General features: G+C 36.0%; 1 protein-coding gene across 2 annotated transcripts in view; it reads right to left on the bottom strand.

Moving 5' to 3' along the window:
* The window catches only part of LOC139121334 (casein kinase I-like), a 75,455-nt gene that overhangs the window by 53,747 nt on the left and 814 nt on the right, over positions 1-20,894 (bottom strand). For both annotated transcript variants that reach the window (XM_070686140.1, XM_070686139.1), the window contains exons 2-3: positions 20,660-20,700; positions 20,375-20,444 (exon numbers count right to left, since the gene is read on the bottom strand). In XM_070686140.1, the coding sequence (XP_070542241.1) occupies positions 20,375-20,444; positions 20,660-20,700 (111 nt within the window). The remainder of the gene's footprint in view (positions 1-20,374; positions 20,445-20,659; positions 20,701-20,894) is intronic.

The raw sequence follows: 20,894 nt of genomic DNA, 5'->3' as shown, positions 1-20,894 counted from the left end.
CAAAATGCAAGTTCGTGAGTTGCATGTAGCTTCGTGAGTTGCATGTAGCCTCGTGAGTTGCATGCACGTTCGCGAGAGTTGCGTGTAGCTTTGTGAATCGCATGCAGTTTCGTGAGAGTTGCATGTACCTTCGTGAGAGTTGCATGTAGGTTGGCTCAAAATGTAAGGTGTTAATTTTGGCGTGGATTACACGCCAAACCTGTAATTGCAACAGTAATTTCAAACTCGATTTTTCACAGAACTTGTTTGCATTGTTACGTGCGTCGATCCTGTTATCGTGAAGTATTTCCCGTGTAAGCAGTCATGTCACATGACATACTTTACCCAAACTTGAATAGTAAATAGCGTTGATCGCGATTCCGGGTTTGTTACTAAATATAGCTGCACGCGCGCGACTTTCGGACAAATATGCTGAAATTCGGACAAATTTTGTCGTTGTATGCACGGCTGTTGTTGCAGCTTTTAGTCTCAGTCATCAATTCATACGAATAATTGTGACGCTAAATAGCCATTCTAACACTCGCAGGTTTTATTCTCGTCGTTATATGTAGTCCGTGGGCTGGAGGGGCCCACCGTGCACCCCCCCCATAAACCTACTACATGGGTATTTTTTTGTTCTTTGGGATCTGCTGAACTAGAAAAAAGATGTTAACATTGGATATTTTGGGATGCACTACCTGTCTGCACTGGTTTTTGATTTGTATGTACCGCAAAAAATGGCGAAAAATGGGTAGGGGTAGGGGGTACTATATCCTCCCCTAAATTGAGTAAACTAGCATGAAATAGCACAAACCTTACATTTTTGGAAAGCTCAGATAATGCTCTTTCTGAGGAATACCAACTTTAGCAAAATTAACTTGTGTAAATAGAATAGGACGACTTTAAAATGAATTTTTTTGACAATTTTGAAATTTTTTACCCAAAATACCATGTAACAATTGTGATTTACTTTTTATTAAGCAAAATTTTCACAACTTTTTGTGTTTAATTTATTCATTCCGACATATTAAACAAGAAAAAAGTGTTAACATCAGATATTTAACTATACACTACTTCTCTGGCGTCAATTTTGAATTGCGTGTATCTGTATGGGGTGTGCAAAAGCAGGGGTAGGGGTACAACATTCTTTCCTTGATGAAGTAAACTAGCTTGAAATGCCATATACCTTATAGTTTTAGAAAGCTTAGATACTGTCTTTCTAAAATGCATAAGATTTTAGTAAAAAAATATGACGTCATAGAATTGGATTACTTTAAATCGTTTTTTTCTGGTAATTCAGCAATTTTAACAGGAAGAAAATACGATAACTATTGTTTCCTCCCAATGAAGCAAATCAAACAGATTTATGGATGTTATTTACTAATTGCAATGTGCTGAAGAAGAAAATAAATGTCAAAATTGGGTATTTACAATGCATTATTGTCTCTACTCACTAAAATAGCAAGTTTTGCTACATTGGTATATCGAGAATGGGCATTTTATTGTTATGCAATGAAATAATGCACAGCGTTAAAAAGAAGACTAGAAAACACACACACATAGTCATATTGCCATTTTCTCCTTAAAGTAAATAGATTGTTGATGACTGTCTATTTTTATAATTTACTTTTTAAATATTTTTTTTATAAAATAATTTTGATAAGACGTATTTGGAAAATTATCTATGCCTTCTTGTCTTACATGTACTTATACAGCAAGCATTACTAACAATCTATTAGGCCGTGGGCTAGAGGGGCGTCTACGTGCACCTCCCCCCCCCCCCCCCACCAACCGCACAGGATAACAAACCTGTATTTTTCAGAAGCCTTGGGATCCCTAGAATAAGAAATAGGATTTTAACAGACAAAATATAGGACTCAATAGCTGTTACGGTCATGTTTTGAAGGGTACCGCAAAATCACGATTTAGTGACCCACATGGATTTTTGTCAAACCTGTCTTCATGTACGTCATCTGCTGAGCTTACTGTTTAACATGACCTGACTTATGGGGTATCATTAGAAAGGTGATTTATTCTTCTTGAAAATGGTATATAGCAATATGCAATATCTTCTATAGTTTTCATGAAATAGTGCCATAATTTACCCCATACCCCAAAGTTTATGTCGCAAATTACTGTCAAAACTAATCTAAATTCTACCAATTATTTACCTAGACATAATACAAAGGGCAATGCTGTGTATTAACTCTGTGTTATTTGCTACAAGTACATGTTAGAAACCTGAAATAAACTTTTGACAGAAAAAATATTGGGATCCTGTAGCTGTAACAGTCATATTTTGAAGGGTTCCGCAAAATCACAGTATTACTGAATCACATTCGTTTTTTTTAAACCTGTCTTCTTGTAAGTCTTCTGCTGAGCTTATTTTGAACATAAAGAAGCATATGCGGTATCATTTGAAAGTTAATTTACTTTTCTTTAAAATGATATATTGCAATATGCAATATCTTCTATAGTTTTCATGAAATGAGACCAAAACTTACCCCATACTCCAAAGTTTTATGTCGCAAGTTACAGTCAAAACTAATGTCAAATTCTACCAATTATTTTCCTAGACACTTTACAAAAGGCAATACTTTATATAAAATATATTTTATTTGATAGGGGACATGTCAAAAATATGAGTTAGACTTTTAACAGACAAAATATTGGGATTGAATGACTGTTACTTGCATGATTTGAAGGGTACCGTGAAGTCAGAGTATTACCGACTCGCATATGTTTTTGTTAAATGTGTCGTCTTGTAAGTCATCTGCTGAGCTTACATGTTAACATAACCTACTTTATAGGCTGCCATTAGAAAGACAATTTATTTGGCTTTAAAATGACATATTGCAACATACAATATCTTTTATAGTTTTCATGAAATAGGACCAAACCTTACCCCATACCCCAAAGTTTTATGTCGTAAATTACTGTCAAAACTAGTATTTAATTTTGAAAAATTCTATAAAAAAAGACAAACTTTGTATGAAACTTATTTTATTTGTTACAGAGACATTTCCAACTATGAAAGACACTATTAACGGGATAATTATTGGGATTTAATAGCTGTTAGCATCATGGTTTGAAGGATAGCAGGATATGTTGCTGAAACGGTGAAATTTTATTAAACAGGTTTCCATGAAATTTATCTGCCAAGGTTTATTTTGTCCATAATCCAGATTGTAGGGTATCATTACAAAGATTTTATCACTCTTATTTTTAGCATATCATAAAGTGCATTATCATCTTAAGTTGTAATGAAATAGCAAAAACCTCATCACCCCAGCCCTTAGTTTGATTTGCAAACTGCATCTGTTCTAAAACTTTGCAGTTTGTGAATTTGGGATATGGGGTAAGTTTTGGTCCCTATTTCATGAAAACTATTGAAGATATTGCATATTACAATATGTCGATCGCTTTCTGGCAAAAATTGTCTTTCCAATGATACCCCATAAGATAGGTTAGGGTAAAAAGTAAGCTCAGCAGATGACTTACAAGATGACACATTTAACAAAAACACATACGAGTGGGTAAGACTGCGACTTTATGGTACCCTTCAAAACATGACAGCAGCAACCATTCAATCCCAGTATTTTGTCTGTTAAAAGTCTATCTCATATTTGTGACATGTCTCTGTAGCAAATAAAACAGATTTCATACAAATTATTGTCTTTTGTCATATGTCCAGGTAAAAGTTTGGTAGAATTAGAAATCAGTAGTGACAGTAATTTGCAATATAAACTTAGGGTATGGGGTAAGTTTTGGTCTTATTTCGTGAACACTAAAGAAGATATTGTATATTACAATATTTTATATCAAAGAAAATAAAACCTTTTTAATGATACCCCCAAAACCAACTGATGTTAAAAAATAAGCTCAGCAGATGACTTACAATAAGACAGGCTAAACAAAAACGTATGCGAGTTGACAATACCATGATTTTGTGGTACCCTTCAAAATATTACTGTTACGGCTACAGCATCACAATATTTTTTCTGTTAAAAGTTCGTTTCAAGTTTCTAACATGAACCTGTAGAAATAAACTATATTTTATACAAATTATTGCCCTTTGTATTATGTCTAGGTAAATAGTTGGCAGAATTTGAGATTAGTTTTGACTGTAATTTGGAACATAAAACTTTGGGGTATGGGGTAAGTTGTGGTCCTATTACATGAAAACTGTAAAAGATATTGCATATTGCAATATATTATTTTAAAGAAGAGTAAATTAACTTTCTAATGATGCCCAACTTGCCACGTTATGATAAAAAATAAGCTCAGTAGGCGACTTACAAGAAGACAGGTTTAACGAAAATGTATGCAATTGACAATACAGTGATTTTGCAGTACCATTCAAAATATGACTGTTACAGCTACAGCATCCGGATATTTTTGTGTTAAAAGTTTATTTCAATTTCTAACATGTACCTGTATCGAATAAAACAATTTGATACAAAGCATTGCCTTTTGTATAATGTCTAGGTAAATAATTGGTAGAATTTAAGATAAGTTTTGACAGTAATTTACGACATAAAACTTTGGGGTAAGTTTGGTCCTATTTCATGAAAACTATAAAAGATACTGTATGTTACAATATGTCATTTTAAAGCCAAATAAATTGTTTTTATAATGGCAGCCTAAAAGCTAGGTTATGTTAACATGTAAGCTCAGCAGATGACTTACAAGACGACACATTTAACAAAAACATATGCGAGTCGGTAATACTCTGACTTCACGGTACCCTTCAAATCATGCAAGTAACATGCAAGTAACAGTCATTCAATCCCAATATTTTGTCTGTTAAAAGTCTAACTCATATTTTTGACATGTTCCTGTACCAAATAAATATATTTTATACAAAGCATTGCCTTTTGTAAAGTGTCTAGGAAAATAATTGGTATAATTTGACAGAAGTTTTGACTGTAACTTGCGACATAAAACTTTGGGGTATGGGGTAAGTTTTGGTCTCATTTCATGAAAACTATTGAAGATATTGCATGTTGCAATATATCATTTTAAAGAAAAGTAAATTAACTTTCAAATGATACCGCATATGCTTCTTTATGTTCAAAATAAGCTCAGCAGAAGACTTACAAGAAGACAGGTTTAACAAAAACGAATGTGATTCAGTAATACTGTGATTTTGCGGAACCCTTCAAAATATGACTGTTACAGCTACAGGATCCCAATATTTTTTCTGTCAAAAGTTTATTTCAGGTTTCTAACATGTACTTGTAGCATTTAACACAAAGTTAATACACAGCATTGCCCTTTGTATTATGTCTATGTAAATAATTGGTAGAATTTAGATTAGTTTTGACAGTAATTTGCGACATAAACTTTGGGGTATGGGGTAAATTATGGCGCTATTTCATGAAAACTATAGAAGATATTGCATATTGCTATATACCATTTTCAAGAAGAATAAATCACCTTTCTAATGATACCCCATAAGTCAGATCATGTTAAACAGTAAGCTCAGCAGATGACGTACATGAAGACAGGTTTGACAAAAATCCATGTGGGTCACAAAATCGTGATTTTGCGGTACCCTTCAAAACATGACCGTAACAGCTATTGAGTCCCTATATTTTGTCTGTTAAAATCCTATTTCTTATTCTAGGGATCCCAAGGCTTCTGAAAAATACAGGTTTGTTATCCTGTGCGGTGGGGGGGGGGGGGGGAGGTGCACGTAGATGCCCCCTCTAGGCCACGGCCTAATAGATTGTTATTAATGCTTGCTGTATATGTAAGACAAGGAGGCATAGATAATTTTCCAAATACGTCTTATCAAAATTATTTTATAAAAAAATATTTAAAAAGTAAATTATAAAAATAGACAGTCATCAACAATCTATTTACTTTAAGGAGAAAATGGCAATATGACTATGTGTGTGCGTTTTAAAGTCTTCTTTTAACGCTGTGCATTATTTCATTGCATAACAATAAAATGCCCATTCACGATATACCAATGTAGCAAAACTTGCCATTTTATTGAGTAGAGACAATAATGCATTGTAAATACCCAATTTTGACATTTATTTTCTTCTTCAGCACGTTTCAATTAGTAAATAACATCCATAAATCTGTTTGATTTGCTTCATTGGGAGGAAACAATAGTTATCGTATTTTCTTCCTGTTAAAATTGCTGAATTACCAAAAAAAACGATTTAAAGTAATCCAATTCTATGACGTCATATTTTTTTACTAAAATCTTATGCATTTATAAAGACCAGTATCTAAGCTTTCTAAAACTATAAGGTATATGGCATTTCAAGCCAGTTTACTTCATCAAGGAAAGAATGTTGTACCCCTACCCCTAGCTTTTGCACACCCCATACAGATACACGCAATTCAAAATTGACGCCAGAGAAGTAGTGTATAGTTAAATATCTGATGTTAACACTTTTTTCTTGTTTAATATGTCGGAATAAATAATTTAAACACAAAAAGTTGTGAAAATTTTGCTTAATAAAAAGTAAATCACAATTGTTACATGGTATTTTGGGTAAAAAATTTCAAAATTGTCAAAAAAATTTATTTTAAAGTCGTCCTATTCTATGTACACAAGTTAATTTTGCTAAAGTTGGTATTCCTTAGAAAGAGCATTATCTGAGCTTTCCAAAAATGTAAGGTTTGTGCTATTTCATGCTAGTTTACTCAATTTAGGGGAGATATAGTACCCCTTACCCCTACCCATTTTTCGCCATTTTTTGCGGTACATACAAATCAAAAACCAGTGCAGACAGGTAGTGCATCCCAAAATATCCAATGTTAACATCTTTTTTCTAGTTCAGCAGATCCCAAAGAACAAAAAAATACCCATGTAGTAGGTTTATGGGGGGGGTGCACGGTGGGCCCTCCAGCCCACGGACTAATGCGGAAAATGCGGACAAATGTTTATTTATGATATTAATGAGAGAGAACAGTGACGTCATTTGCGATCAGCGCTATTCCATGAGCTTGCAAAGTAAACAAATGTCAGTGTAAGAGCACATGGATAGGCAATGGCAAGGTCTCAAGTACAAGTTGAGTTCCACGGTAAAATTAGAAACATTCACACTGAAAGACTGAGATACAGCCAGTTAGTATATCTAGTGAAAGACAATGTCGTCGTACTGAGTGAGTCCCTGATTTGACTCTCGGCCGGCCGGTGAACTTGGAAATGCCCAGTTCTCCGGTATTTCATTATGACATCGTTCACAGTGCTGAGCATGCGATGCTGGTTTGGGAAACGCCTGTCAACCGTTTTTCTATGATGCTCTTTCTTGCCTAAAAATCCATATTGAAAGGCAAATCATGGGCAAATCGACATCGACAGAGAAAAAAAATTCTGACGATTTTATGAACTGGCATACCTTGATTACATCAGGGTCTCTCTATACAGCCCCTAATGCAATGCACATACTGATCGACAACCATAGATAAAAGACAGCAAAACTCAGCCAAAATTTCCGAGATTAACTGACACAATGTTTTATATCGCTGTTTTAAATCAAACTGATTACACAATCTCTGGATACAGAAATGGCATTTTGGTGAAATTTCAGCATCAAAAAAATCCCAAAACTTGACATAAGGACATCATGTGCCGATCAACAGCATAGTGCTATAGTGCATGTGTGAACTGGCATGCATTGACTCCATGGACTGTAGAGAGTAGACAAACTGTCTTATGATTGACTGCACGGAAAAGCAGTCTGCATCTTGTGAAAACAACAGCATAGCAGTGAAAATTGTAATAGTCACCAATAAAAACTCTTCACAGATGAAAGGATAATTGCTTCAAACTAAGAAACTCCTTGTTCAGAGGATGAAAACTAACATCGTGACATAACAATGGCGGACGCAACTATGTAATGAACTATACTATTTAGGTGACGGGGTTGGGCAGGGTCAAAGGATCGAGAAAATACTGGGAAAACACGTCATTTTCCCAACGATACTGTCTCGGGAACTCCAGTGTCCCATTGTTTTGTAAAATATAACAAGTGTGCCATGAGCTTCGTTGAATACACTGATATCAAATAGCCATAGCTGTAAACTGGCACAAAATGGTTTGATCCATGCAGAAGCTTGCATAGGGAGATCGAATGGAGATAGCACAGCAGGCGCAGTGTATGTTTACTGACCAAAGTACCTGGATGTTTTACAAGGGGTATTAGAAGATTACTAGGGAAATTGATAGGGGCTTATCAAACTTGGTCTGCGGTTCATTTTGACGTTCGCTGTAATGTCTCACGTTGTTCATGCTGAACATAAATTCCGCCCTACTGCATCTTTAATATTCTGAATCACAGAACACACTATTTTATTTTGAATTCACACTTGCCTTTATGGATTTGCTTTTTCTTGTGTTAATAGAGGAACACGGAAAAAGCCACAGTTGTTGAAATGGTGTTTTAAATAAGTGTGTTGTTTGATAAAAATGAAAATATATTAAAGCCTTGGAAATCAAGGCTTATTCCTTTACTTGCATGTAGGGTCCCTGCAGCAAAATTCACCTGAATATGATCTGGTGCACCATTATGAAAACAGACATTATGATATCTGCATGGATTTGGTGGTTGCATTCGCAAGTACACACATGGAATGAAAAAGGAGATGGGTGGAGAGGCCTCTGAAACTAACATGACAGGTGCATACAGAGTGGATAAATGTGATGTGTATATCATGTTCCAATTATGCATAAATATCTGCAACCTAACAATTTATGCTGCAGCAATTTAAGATAATTTTCTGTTGTCCATCACATAATTTATTGCCATCGGCATGAAACAGAACGGATTACCATTTTTTTTTCCTTCCAAAAATCAATTTCATCTCCCATTCCAACTGAGATCATTTTTACGAAATTTCGCCTTGTCATATCGTCTCCAGTTTTACCATAATTTCCCCTCTATTATATTTGGCGATGTTGATAAAATCCACTGGAGATATGCCTGCTTGGGATGTTGAATAGGGTGGCTTTAGGTAATGAATAATCTTATGTTCAAAACACACCAAGGGCTGCCCGGGGTGATTCCATGAGATGTTTATCGAGGGATATGAGCTGCCTTGCTAAAGAAAATAAGCAATTATGGAAGGGGAGAGCTAATAAAATTTCATGGTACTGAAATGGATGTTACTATCTGCTTAATGTTTGCAGATGACTACATGATCGCCTTGGTTTTCTCATCAGTTGACCTTTGACCACGCAGATGTGCCATTTCAATATGGTTGATTTCGTCATAATGGTACATAGCAGTCTGCTTTCATTTTTGTTTCCTTCAGAGCAATCACTTAGTTACAGTCTTTCATAAATTCGTCTTTCATGCATCATTTGTTCACAGCCTGATGTATTTTTGTGAGCATATTTAACAACAGTAATTTACACTATCATTATAAATTCAACACGTACTTGGAGTTTGATATTATTTGCCAGTATGCAAATGGCATCTTTTCAAGGATGATTCTATTTATAGATCCAGTCGTCACTTTGGACTTTATTTCTTTTGGTGGTAGATTTTCAAACAAATGAAACATTACATGTCATGCTTCATTTAAAGATGACACTGAAACAAACGCCTCAAATTTAACTCACCTTTGGGCATTTCAAAACACAGAATATCTTTGATAAATTGCTAGAAAGCACAATAAAAAAAGTACTGCATCATCAGAAATAGCATAATTTATAGACATGCAACTGGTGTAAGATTAACTATAACAGAGTCCTTTTATACATATATAATATTATACAGTTCATGTCGTGTTACGGAAAGAAAGAGTGTAAATTTCAATGTTTGATTAGTGGGAGTGCTCCAGCTCTGAACGTGCTTGTCCTTCACAAATTACTTCTTGACCTTGTAAGACGTTCATACATGGATAAAGAAATGGACTCATAAACCTTTGCTGCTGGGTTGTCTGATGCCTGGTTTGCAATGATCTGAAATTCAAAAGCCACTTGGACAAAAACCTTTCTTTTTTAAAAATGTATCATGACACACAACATTTGCATTCTGTTTGCAGATATTTTACATTGGGTGTGTACGGTACTTGATTGTGGGTACTTTTGTACTTTAAAATGCTTGTACCAGCAATGCAATGGCTTTATAAAACAAAACAAAACCTACATGTACCGGTATTATTGGTGCGTTTTTTTTGCGTATTGTGCACTCAGTATTGAAATAATACGATGTGTTAGTTAAATTTAGTGCAGATAAGCATGAAGTTTTGTACTGCTGTGAAACAGTTGTTTAATCATAATAGGTTAATGGAAACATATAACATATGTAAAATAGTGTCTATTTAGTTTTCTTTGGTGAAACAAGCTTTAGAAAAAAGAAATGAAAATAATTGGTGCTCCATACAATATCAAAAGCAAGTCTCATTATGACTATTACACAATGGATCAGTCAGAAACATAAATGTTGCCTTGTAAAAGATGACCTGAGGATTATGTACATTTATGGAGTGTCTGGCTGTTGAGTTCAAAGGTCAAATTTTGCATGCAATCCCACTCCACTGTACACATGCAGGTTCTCATATGAACATAGAACACAGTGTACAGCAGATGGGTGATACATAAAATCTCACATCTCTCCGGTGTTGATAAGGCTGTGTGTCACACTGTACAAGGCTGCAATAACCTTACGGAGGCAATCAGGCGTGATGAGGAAAAGCTATAAAATGACTGCAAATTGCATATCTCAGGGTCACCATGCATCTGCATGTAGATACAGACAACTGTTTCTTGTATACAGAGACGAAAGGGTATTTCTTGGACTGTCACTGAAGTATGAGAACCTTCTGACAAGCGACCTAGCGGCCGATATAGCTCCGCTGTGTTTATGTAGAGAATAACTATTTTTGACACATGTTGATGAAGAAGGGTGGAAATCTTTGATAGCTCGATGCAGTGGCCAGAAAAAAGTGGCTAAAATAAGCTGCAAAAATACGCAATTGAAGATTTCATCATACCGTATTCCTCCGATTCTAAGACCCCCTTTTCAGAACAAAAGATGACGAAAAAGATATGGGGGGTCTAATAAACGGATGTCACCGCGAAATCGAACGTCGAAGTTAATTTATGCTAATTTATGCAATGTTATGCAAATTTTTATGCCAATGATTTTTTGATTCACGCTACAGACAACTCATACTTTGTAATATCGACTCATGCCATGCTGCGTAGATACTGGCAGTCGAATCTGTACAAGTATAAATTAATGGAGATCCACAAGTCTTGAAATATAACGTATTTGCCATACCTTCTTTTACTAAACAATACGATAGCAATAAATCTTTGTATTTCGTGAATAGATAATCACCACGAAACTTTGTACAACAAGTACGTTCCTCAGCAGCAGCTAGCTCCCCATAGCATGGCCACAAAGGTCAGACAATGAGTGAAGGGAAAGTCCCTGAAGTTCCGCTGGCTGTGATTGGTCAATTTACGCAATAGGTCAAAGGTGTCAGTGCATGAGGTCAAGGTAAAATTCTGTTCAGTGGGATGGTGTCCGTCCGATGTTTTCTATGTACGATTTTCATTTACTGTACTCCTTAAAATAAACGATCAATTACACGTCGTGAGTTTTATTATTTTGCTCCTAGTTTCAAAAAGTCTAACCGTATCTCGAAACGAAATGTGATCTTACGAACAGGCAGGCTCGAACAGGTAAAGTGTTGAAGCATCGGCTGGCCGAGACGAAAGATTGCTGCGCCAATCTGCTTATTTGATGTGTTGAATTTTGGCAATACACCCTGAAGTTTTTTATTACTTGTATCGATGACCGAAATGTCTCCTGATGTGGAATTCAGTCATCTATGATCAACTGTTCGGAATATGGTACGATCATGCACGTTTTTGTTCTAACTGTAAGTGTATAGGGCCGTTTAAGCTTATGAAGTTGGGTATTTTTCCCTCGCAAGACTTCGAAAGCGTGCATAATCTTGAAAATCTGTTACACTATCGTTCTACTCATTGCTGAGACTAGTTCAGGAAAGGACACACACAAATGCCGTTCAAACAATAAATACCTTCATTACATGAGAAAAACTACAAAATTGATGAAACATAAACGGAAGAAATTCAAAGAATTTTCAGTTCATGCGCGGAAGAAACTTTGAATATCGCGTTTCGTTTGTCAACACAATAATTGCCCTCTTCATCTAAGTCAAACCAGTCGAAGTCGATATCGTCGTCATTAAGTCTTTTTGAAAGATTTTACGATGCCAATGATATTTCTATTTTCACTGGTTGCTTATACGGTAAAGTTGAACGTAAGAGAAAACTTGCAGCTCTTCACAATGATCACAAAAGAAAACTTACGTGATAGAAATCTGTTGAAAAAAATCTTCTTATACTTTAATGGTAAATTTGAACGTAAGAGAAAACGTGCAGCTATTCACAATGATCACAAAAGATACCTTACCTGATAGAAAACTGTTGAAAAAATCTTTATAAGCACACCATTTAAAGAGCAACTTTTTATGTGCCGTAGTCTTTTGCCTCAGTAGTATGAAAACAAAAGTGTAAAAGTTGAGCGAAGCAAGTTCAAAGCTCGTGTCATTCACACGTCCCAAATTTTCTATTGATAACGGCAACAAAAGGATTTCCCGACATCGTCTCAAGATCCTATAAAAATGCGTCGATTTATCGTAGACTTTATTTTCCGAAAAGTCATAAGACAGTGCATGGTCGTCATGGGCAAGAAAAAAAGTAATTATTAAAAACATTCTCGCTGTCGGCATGCCTAACTACCGTCGCAATCAGCTAGAACTTGGTTTGCTGTATGAACTTCGCCGAGATGCAGACAACATACACGATCGAAATGCTGTAGCCATTGTTCAAGATGGTTGCAAAGTTGAAAGTTTGAAGCGAGATGCAGCACGGATACCGGGCACGGTTACTTTCGAATATCATCGATCGTGACGTGTCAGTCAACACAAATACTACTTGAAGGCAAAGAAGAAAGCATTCATCCATTCTCCAAGAGTTGGCATGGCAGAGAAATGTCACGTCGGTGTTTTGGCAAATAATGCGGCTGTACCTCTGCTAAAGCAATCAGTCCGAGGTACTGTTTTCACCGTACATATTCACTAAAACAGACCAAATCATGCCGCTGACCAAAAAAATGAAACGGCCCTTTTAAGGGCGACAACAGTCTCCAAAAAGAGAACTACTGATACCCAAACTTTTTTGTGTTTGTATGAGTGTAAATTGTGTTTGTTTGATCGTGATGAAATGAGCGAATCGTACTTGATCGACAAGTCCGAAAACCCGACGATCCTAAATGTTCATTTCATGGTAGCCAAATTGCATCGAAATGTTCGATTCGTACATAATCAGAGTGTTGAAAATCTGCTTATTTTGATGGTAGCAAAATAACAGTAACGAAAAGACGACATTGTACTAGATCAAGACGCTAAAAATCCAACTCTTTTATATTGTTCATTTAGGTAGTAAAATCCAAGTGTAGTTTTATCATCAGGAAATGATGGAACTGTTCCCGATTGACATGTTCCAAACCCCAACAATAGTGTGCGTGTGTGTGTGTGAGGTTTGATACTTCACTTTGACACTTGTTTGTGACTTTGATAAGCAGCGTAGGTGTTGTGGATATTCTGGTCTCATTACATGACAATGGCTCTATTGTTCCAGTCAAAATTCGGGTGTACCCCCCTGGGGGGTCTTATAAACGAACTAACAGCTAATTACGAATTGATAAAATAATCCTGGGGGGTCTTATAAACGGGCGGGGTCTTAGAATCGGAGGAATACGGTACTTTGAATGTATCACACAGGATCATCCCTAAGAACATGTCAACCAAAGCTATCTGATGAGTAGTTTTTGAGAATAAATTTTTTGACCAAAAATGGCAACAATTGCCCCAAAAGTAAAAATTTGCAGATTTCATCATAATTTCAAAAGATCAAATTTAGTTCATCTATAGAAACCTGTATACCAAATTTCAAAGCTGTTAGACAAGTACTTTTTGAGAAACGCATTTTTTGACCAAAAATAGAAAAAAATTGCCCCAAAAATTCAAAATTGCAGATTTCATCATTATTTCAATACATATCATTCAGTTCATCTATGGGAACCTGTATACCAAATTTCAAAGCTATCAGATGAGTAGTTTTGAATATACACATTTTTTGACCAAAAATGGCAAAAATTGCCCCAAAAATACAAAATTACAGATTTCATTAGAAATTCAATATATATTACTTAGCTCATCTGTAGAAACCTGTATACCAAATTTCAAAGCTATCAGACCAGTACTTTTTGAGAAACACATGTTTTGACCAAAAATGGCAAAAAATGCCCCAAAATTACAAAATTGCAGATTTCATCATAATCTCAATAATTATCATTTAGTTCATCTGTAGAAACCTGTACACCAAATTTCAAAGCTATCGGATGAGTAATTTTGGAAATACACATTTTTTGACCAAAACTGGTAAAAATTGCCCCAAAATTACAAAATTGTAGATTTCATCATAATTTCAATAACTATCATTTAGTTCATCTGTAGGAACCTGTACACCAAATTTCAAAGCTATCGGATGAGTAGTTTTGGAAATACACATTTTTTGACCAAAAATGGCAAAAATTGCCCAAAAATACAAAATTACAGATTTCATCAGAAATTCAATACATATTACTTAGTTATCGATAGAAACCTGTATACCAAATTTCAAAACTATCAGACCAGTACTTTTAGAGAAATACATTTTTTGACCAAAAATGGCAAAAATTGCCTTAAAAATGCAAATTTGCATATTTCTGCACAATTTGAACAAATCTGAAATAGATCATCCCTAGGGACATATGTACCAAATATCAAAGCTATCTGACTGGCAGTTTTGAAGAAGAAGATTTTTAAAGATTTTTTTACCAGAAATGACAAAAATTGCCTTAAAAATACAAATATGCAAATTTCGCCACGATTTGAACAAATCTGACTGAAGTCACCCTAAGCAAACTGCATATCAAATTTCAAAGCAATCGGACAAGCGGTTTCAGAGAAGATGATTTTTTTACCAAAAACACCAAAAAATGCCCCAAAAATACAAATATGCAAATTTCACCACGATTTGAACAAACTGAAGTGAGGTCACCTTAAGTGAACTGCATATAAAATTTCAAAGCAATTGGACTTGCGGTTTCAGAGGAGAAGGCAATTGTTGACGGACGACGACGGACGACGGACGACGACGACGACGGACGACGACGGAAAATCAACCTATTTGATAAGCTCCGCGTCGCTGACAGCGGAGCTAAAAATCGGCTACAAAGCAAACAGGACACTGGCCTATGCAACCCGGAACTGCTCATTCATCACCATACCCCCGCAACACGATACACAGATGATAATTAGATAAGCCTCGTCAGCCAAACTGCTCCAAACCACGGTAGAATGTTTCTTAAAACAGCCTTTCCCCATCATTCACAGATATTACCAAACTGGCATTGTGGCAAACTGAGGTGATTGTTAGTAGGTAACTGACAGATTATCTGCTTCAATCCCTCTTTTCAAAATGAATTTTCATGAAATCCGTTTTGATTACTTTGCTTGTGTTCAATACAACCGAGTGGAAACCTCATGCAAAAGATGACATAGTTATGAGTGGATTAAGACTTGCGAAATCTGAATTCATATCGAGTACAAAATTTAGTTTGTTATTTATATATTGGAATTTGTATATCGGAATTTCATATCACAAGTGCAAGTTCAATATCCAAAGCTCATCAGTATTTACACTGAAAACATTGTGTATATAAAATTAAACTATGCTTCATAATATCCGGATATTTAACTTCATGCCCCGAGGCAGCAAACCTTATTTGCTTTGATCTCTGACAGAAATTTGATCAGCTCTTATTTATATCGTGCCAAAACTTGACACTGTTTTATTCTGTTTGGTGTGAGACATGCCAGGTGTTAAGACTTATGCAGACTGAAGTACTGTGGCCTTGCCAGAAACAGATCCGAATTAAATTTCTGTCAGCTCTAAAGATATCTAATGTTAAAAGCAACATGAGATATCCATATTTAAAACTTGATTTGAATATTTAAAAAATAAATTGCAGTTTTATTTGCACTGACCTGTCACCCTGACCTTCTTGGCATTATCTTTTCAAATTAAAAAAAGCAGTACAGCCTCCTCAATCTTCATTTATGCGGAAATGTTGAGGTTTACTGGCCATATATTTTTTGCTTCGGGAGTTAAAACAAGCTCCAAAAAGATAACATTCAATAAAGCTATTTTTAACCAGATTAGTACATAGGCAGAGGGCCTTCAACATCCAACGACATTAATATTTATGAAACAAGATAGACACTGCATTGAGGTTCAGTACGCTTTGAGGGAGCAAAGTGGCACTATAGGGGTCAAACTGCCACAATGCGTTTGATCTTTCTTTGAACTCTTGCTAAAGCCTTACAGAACAGATGTTCTTGAATTGCACACACTCTGAAAAATCTCTGTTGACTTCTACCTTGTCAGGTCCAATTGCCATGTCTGTGCATCTGACAGATTATTATGGCACAACGATGGAATCTTTTAAGATACACAACCATTTTGGATCTTTCATCACATGATTTGTATACACACTGAATTAAAATGTTGGACGTATTATTGCCTGGTCTCTGTGTTGAGACCCTGTCTGGTTGTTTATTGCGTCGTATTAGTATGCTCAAGACCCGGCCAAATTAGTTTCAAAACAACTGCTTACAAACCACAGTCATATGTAAATCTGTAAATCTCTCTACCAACAAACATGTCAAGTAGGTGACATCAAATAGTGTGGTTTGCACAGATAATACAAATTTGCCAGGTAAGATATTGAAGTTTTTGGTCACAAAATTAATAACGCCATATGAAAAGATTAATGGTGTACTATTTGTTGCAATAAAAAGCTTTTACACTGGTAAAATGAAAGCTTGGTCAAATAACTCTTTCAGTTTCAACACCACATTTCATTCCAACATGGTTGCCTTGCATGGCAAATTTGGGCACAATGGAAATGGGGCTGACGGGGTAAGGGTACAGTAAACTTGAAATGTGGAAGTCAGACACAAATACCCATGGTTACATAATCTTCAAGTCCACCCAACCAGTACAATACACTCTCTGATGAGGCAGTCTTTGTCAGAAATGGCTTGCAGTCAATGTGATGCCAACAGTAATTTGACACTGTAAACAATTTAACTTACATGGACTCTAATTTTCCCTTCACCAGCACCTTTCCAAATACAGTACAGTAGGGTTTATCTCAGCTGGTCAATAATTTGTCAACCTAGTGACTTCAGCTACTCACAGCACATCCATACAAGAGAGAACTAAGTTGGGCATGCTAGTGTCATATTTTAGTTGCTAGTTTGGTATTCTGAAAACAAATCAATCACTTGTTGGTATGGTTTGACAGAATACCTCACAACAACCTTTCAACTGTGAACTTTGGTCAAAGCTTGTTGTTTTAAGTTAACCTCTTCATTTGCACAAACACAACTAGGGACGGCGTGGTGATAGGTGGGATGTCAAACATGGCTGTGGCAAGTTCTGCCCATCAGGATCAAATTCATAACTGAACAACAACACCCACATGTGTCAAAGACACCAAAACAAAGTAAACGTCACTTTAGTAAGTCTTTTCCAAATATGGCAATTACACAATCATGTTGCCTGAACCACGCTGTTACAGCATAAATAACATTAACTCATCAGTAATTCAAAAGTATTGTATATGGAAGAGGTGGAAGGTCACGACCCCTACAGTGAAATGGATCTTGATGTAGTTACTGTAAATAGAAAGAACACAAGAGTCTGCGGCCATGACGTCAGGTCATTGGGTATATACAAGGGAATATCCCTTGTGCTAAAATACAGAGACAGCACTTGTATATACACACACATGCACGTAAACAGTAGTTGACAGGGAAGTGACCAAAACAAACAAAACATCATCCCTTGACTTCATTAACCGTACAGACACCAAGTAAGGGAAGGAAGTATGATATTTACTACTTGAATATTACTGGAAATTTACGTTTCCTGTTTTTCTTCATAATCACGAGTCATAATGTTTGAATCTTGTTAATCACATGCCTGGGGGGATGGGGGAGGGGGTAAGGTCATTATTGTGTAATTGCCCAAGTCTAGAGAATTTTAATGGGTGTGGGGGCACGACAGGGACCAATGATGTGACGTTTGACATTCATTTCTGGAAAATATAACAATAGCTCTGAGCCTGTGTTGCATGGCCGATGTACTCAATACATGTCATACTGATTTGAATGAATACACAACCTGCAATCAAGAGGTGTGAACTGAATAATGCAAGACTCTAATGTATATATATATATATATAAATACAGAGTATATATATATATATATATATATATATATATATAATATATAATATATATATATATATATATATATATATATATATATATATATCACAAAATACAGAGTACATATTGTATATTGAGTGGACACTCCGCGTTTCAAACAATTACTGTCATACCCTTTCAAATTGAACCATTCAGGTTCCTTGCTTAAATCTTTGATGTTGACTTTCAAATGGGGCATCTGAACACACTTGAACTCAAATAACATATTAAAAAGTAACCAGTACCATTGTACTATGAGTCAATTAATCTATGAAATAATTTACAATGTAATGTGTCTCTGCTGATTACTATGCCAGATTAGTATGTCTGTAGCCTTGAGACTTGGCCCTTTTGGTGCCAGTCTTGGCAAGGTCATCAAACTTTTGTTTGCCGGATTAACTCTTTCAAGGGTAAATGCTCTTTCTCTCTCAAACTCTTTTCTCGAGTCAAACTTAACGAGGGCTATTTTCAGAAGTCACAGAGTACACTCAATCATTCTTCCATCTCAGGAAGCCACACATTTGATAAGACCTACTGACGTCACACTGAAAATATCCTTTGCCAGTCCAAAGATTTTCCCCAGTCATGGCATAATTGGCAATATCCTTTCAAGTTTGGGTGTGCAATTTTCTCATACATTTCATTTGTCAGCAAATTTTTCTATGTACAGCACGTGTTGACAGAGAACCATTTTGTACTGTATTAAGGCTGCACAAGTGTAGTATAATTACACATCGCTGACTATCGTTCTGATTTCATTTTTGATAACTCCTTTCAACATTTGTCTACATCATTCAAGAGTGTTTTTGGGGTAGAGAGATCAGGAAATTTCTGTTGGAATGTTTGTAAAGTGTTTTAAGTCAGTTTCACTGCCCAACTATCGAAAATCCTAGATTCCACAGTCAAGTGTTTACACCATGAGGTTAACCACAGTGCAAGAATGCAGCTTGCCGAATGAAGATATTGACAGGGCGTGTGTACACTATTCAGAAAGCATGGGTAATGCATGCACCGCAGAAAGAGCAGTGCTGCCTCGTACAATGACTAATTTTGATCCAAGTTTTGGGCAAAGAAGTAGATGATTTGATCATGTGGATAACCAAAGGCAAACAGACTTCAGAGCTCACAGGCCGATTCAGCACCATGTGACTGGCTACAGTAAAATCAGTGGGAGTTCATCAGCTTTTCTCTTCATCTCTAAAACATGCTGAGAAGAGGGAAGCTGAAGTAGAATAAAGATGCCTACATAAGCTTGAGATCAAAATGTGTATATATCGAAAAATGTTGTTGTATTATGATTAACTGAAGATTCATTAGTATTTTCCAAGACACCCACTATTAAACGTTCAGTATAAATGAACAAATATCATCTTCAAAACAGACTGTTACATAAAATTAATGCAAGGACCGAGATCTATTTTCATTCAGTTCATCCATAACCTTTTTTCATGAGGACACTGTTGTAATACTGGGATTACATTGTTTATAATACTCTCAAGGCAAATTGCAGGAAAAAAATGGATCACTAAAGCAAAACATTCAGCTTCAAGAGCAGGCTTTGGTGTTACTCCTGTTTACAACCACTGAGTACTGACACATACCAGGAATTTCAATGTGCGATTTCTCTTTTTTTTAACAACATTGCAGGACACTTTAAATATCTCTTCAGCTTCTGTACCATACAGTAAATGTGTCTAGATGTGCATATGGTGGACAGTTTGTCAAGGCCATAAACTTATGACCTTAAAAATTAGAATTCCATTCCCTTCTCGAATGCCACTTGTTTCCCCTGACTGGGAAACACAACACTTAACAAACACAAGCAGTGTTGTGGGATAATATCAGTCACTATCATGTATTTTATGTGTGTATGACAAAAATACCAATGAATAAACATTGGGCTATGGTACCAGTTGCTATTCAAGAATATTACGTCATGGGCTAGGTTTGAATGGAAAGGTTAAACTGAACAACACCATGAAATAATAAGGTGAATATACTGTACCGGCTTGGCCGAGCATCTTGTAAAACCTATACTCCAGATGTAGTTGAGGAGCTCTTGATTTCATGGGTTCCTGTACATAAGGGGAGAGAGAGTGGCATGTTAATATGCTAGAAATAAACATCTAAGCACTCAAAACATGAGAACTGCCATTCCCAAAACTGGTCAGTTGTAATTTCAGTAGCACACACAATGATGGCCAATCATTCAACAGATGGGGAGACTTTGTAAATGTGAAAAGCAGTTTCGTGGTGTCCAAAGCAATGGAAAATAATATGATACACTCACCAGTTTTATTGCCACGTGTTCATTGTTGTACAAATTTTTACCTGCAGAAGTAAACAGATAGGCGAAACCAGGAAATTAGTACGATTTGGGAGGGTGTACAAAACGACATGACTCACGCTGGTGGCAATACCGTTAGTTCTGCTCACCTCGGCTCCACTTCCAACTCCCGTTTCACATACCATACATTCGCGACAGAGCTCTTCTTCCTGTCTAAGCTGTGCAGGATGTGCAGCAC

The sequence above is a fragment of the Ptychodera flava genome, chromosome 21 (assembly GCF_041260155.1).
Source record: "Ptychodera flava strain L36383 chromosome 21, AS_Pfla_20210202, whole genome shotgun sequence".
In the NCBI taxonomy this organism is placed as follows: Eukaryota; Metazoa; Hemichordata; class Enteropneusta; family Ptychoderidae; genus Ptychodera; species Ptychodera flava.
The sequence above is the reverse complement of the archived record's forward strand: the minus strand, read 5'-3'. Positions and strand labels throughout refer to the sequence as shown.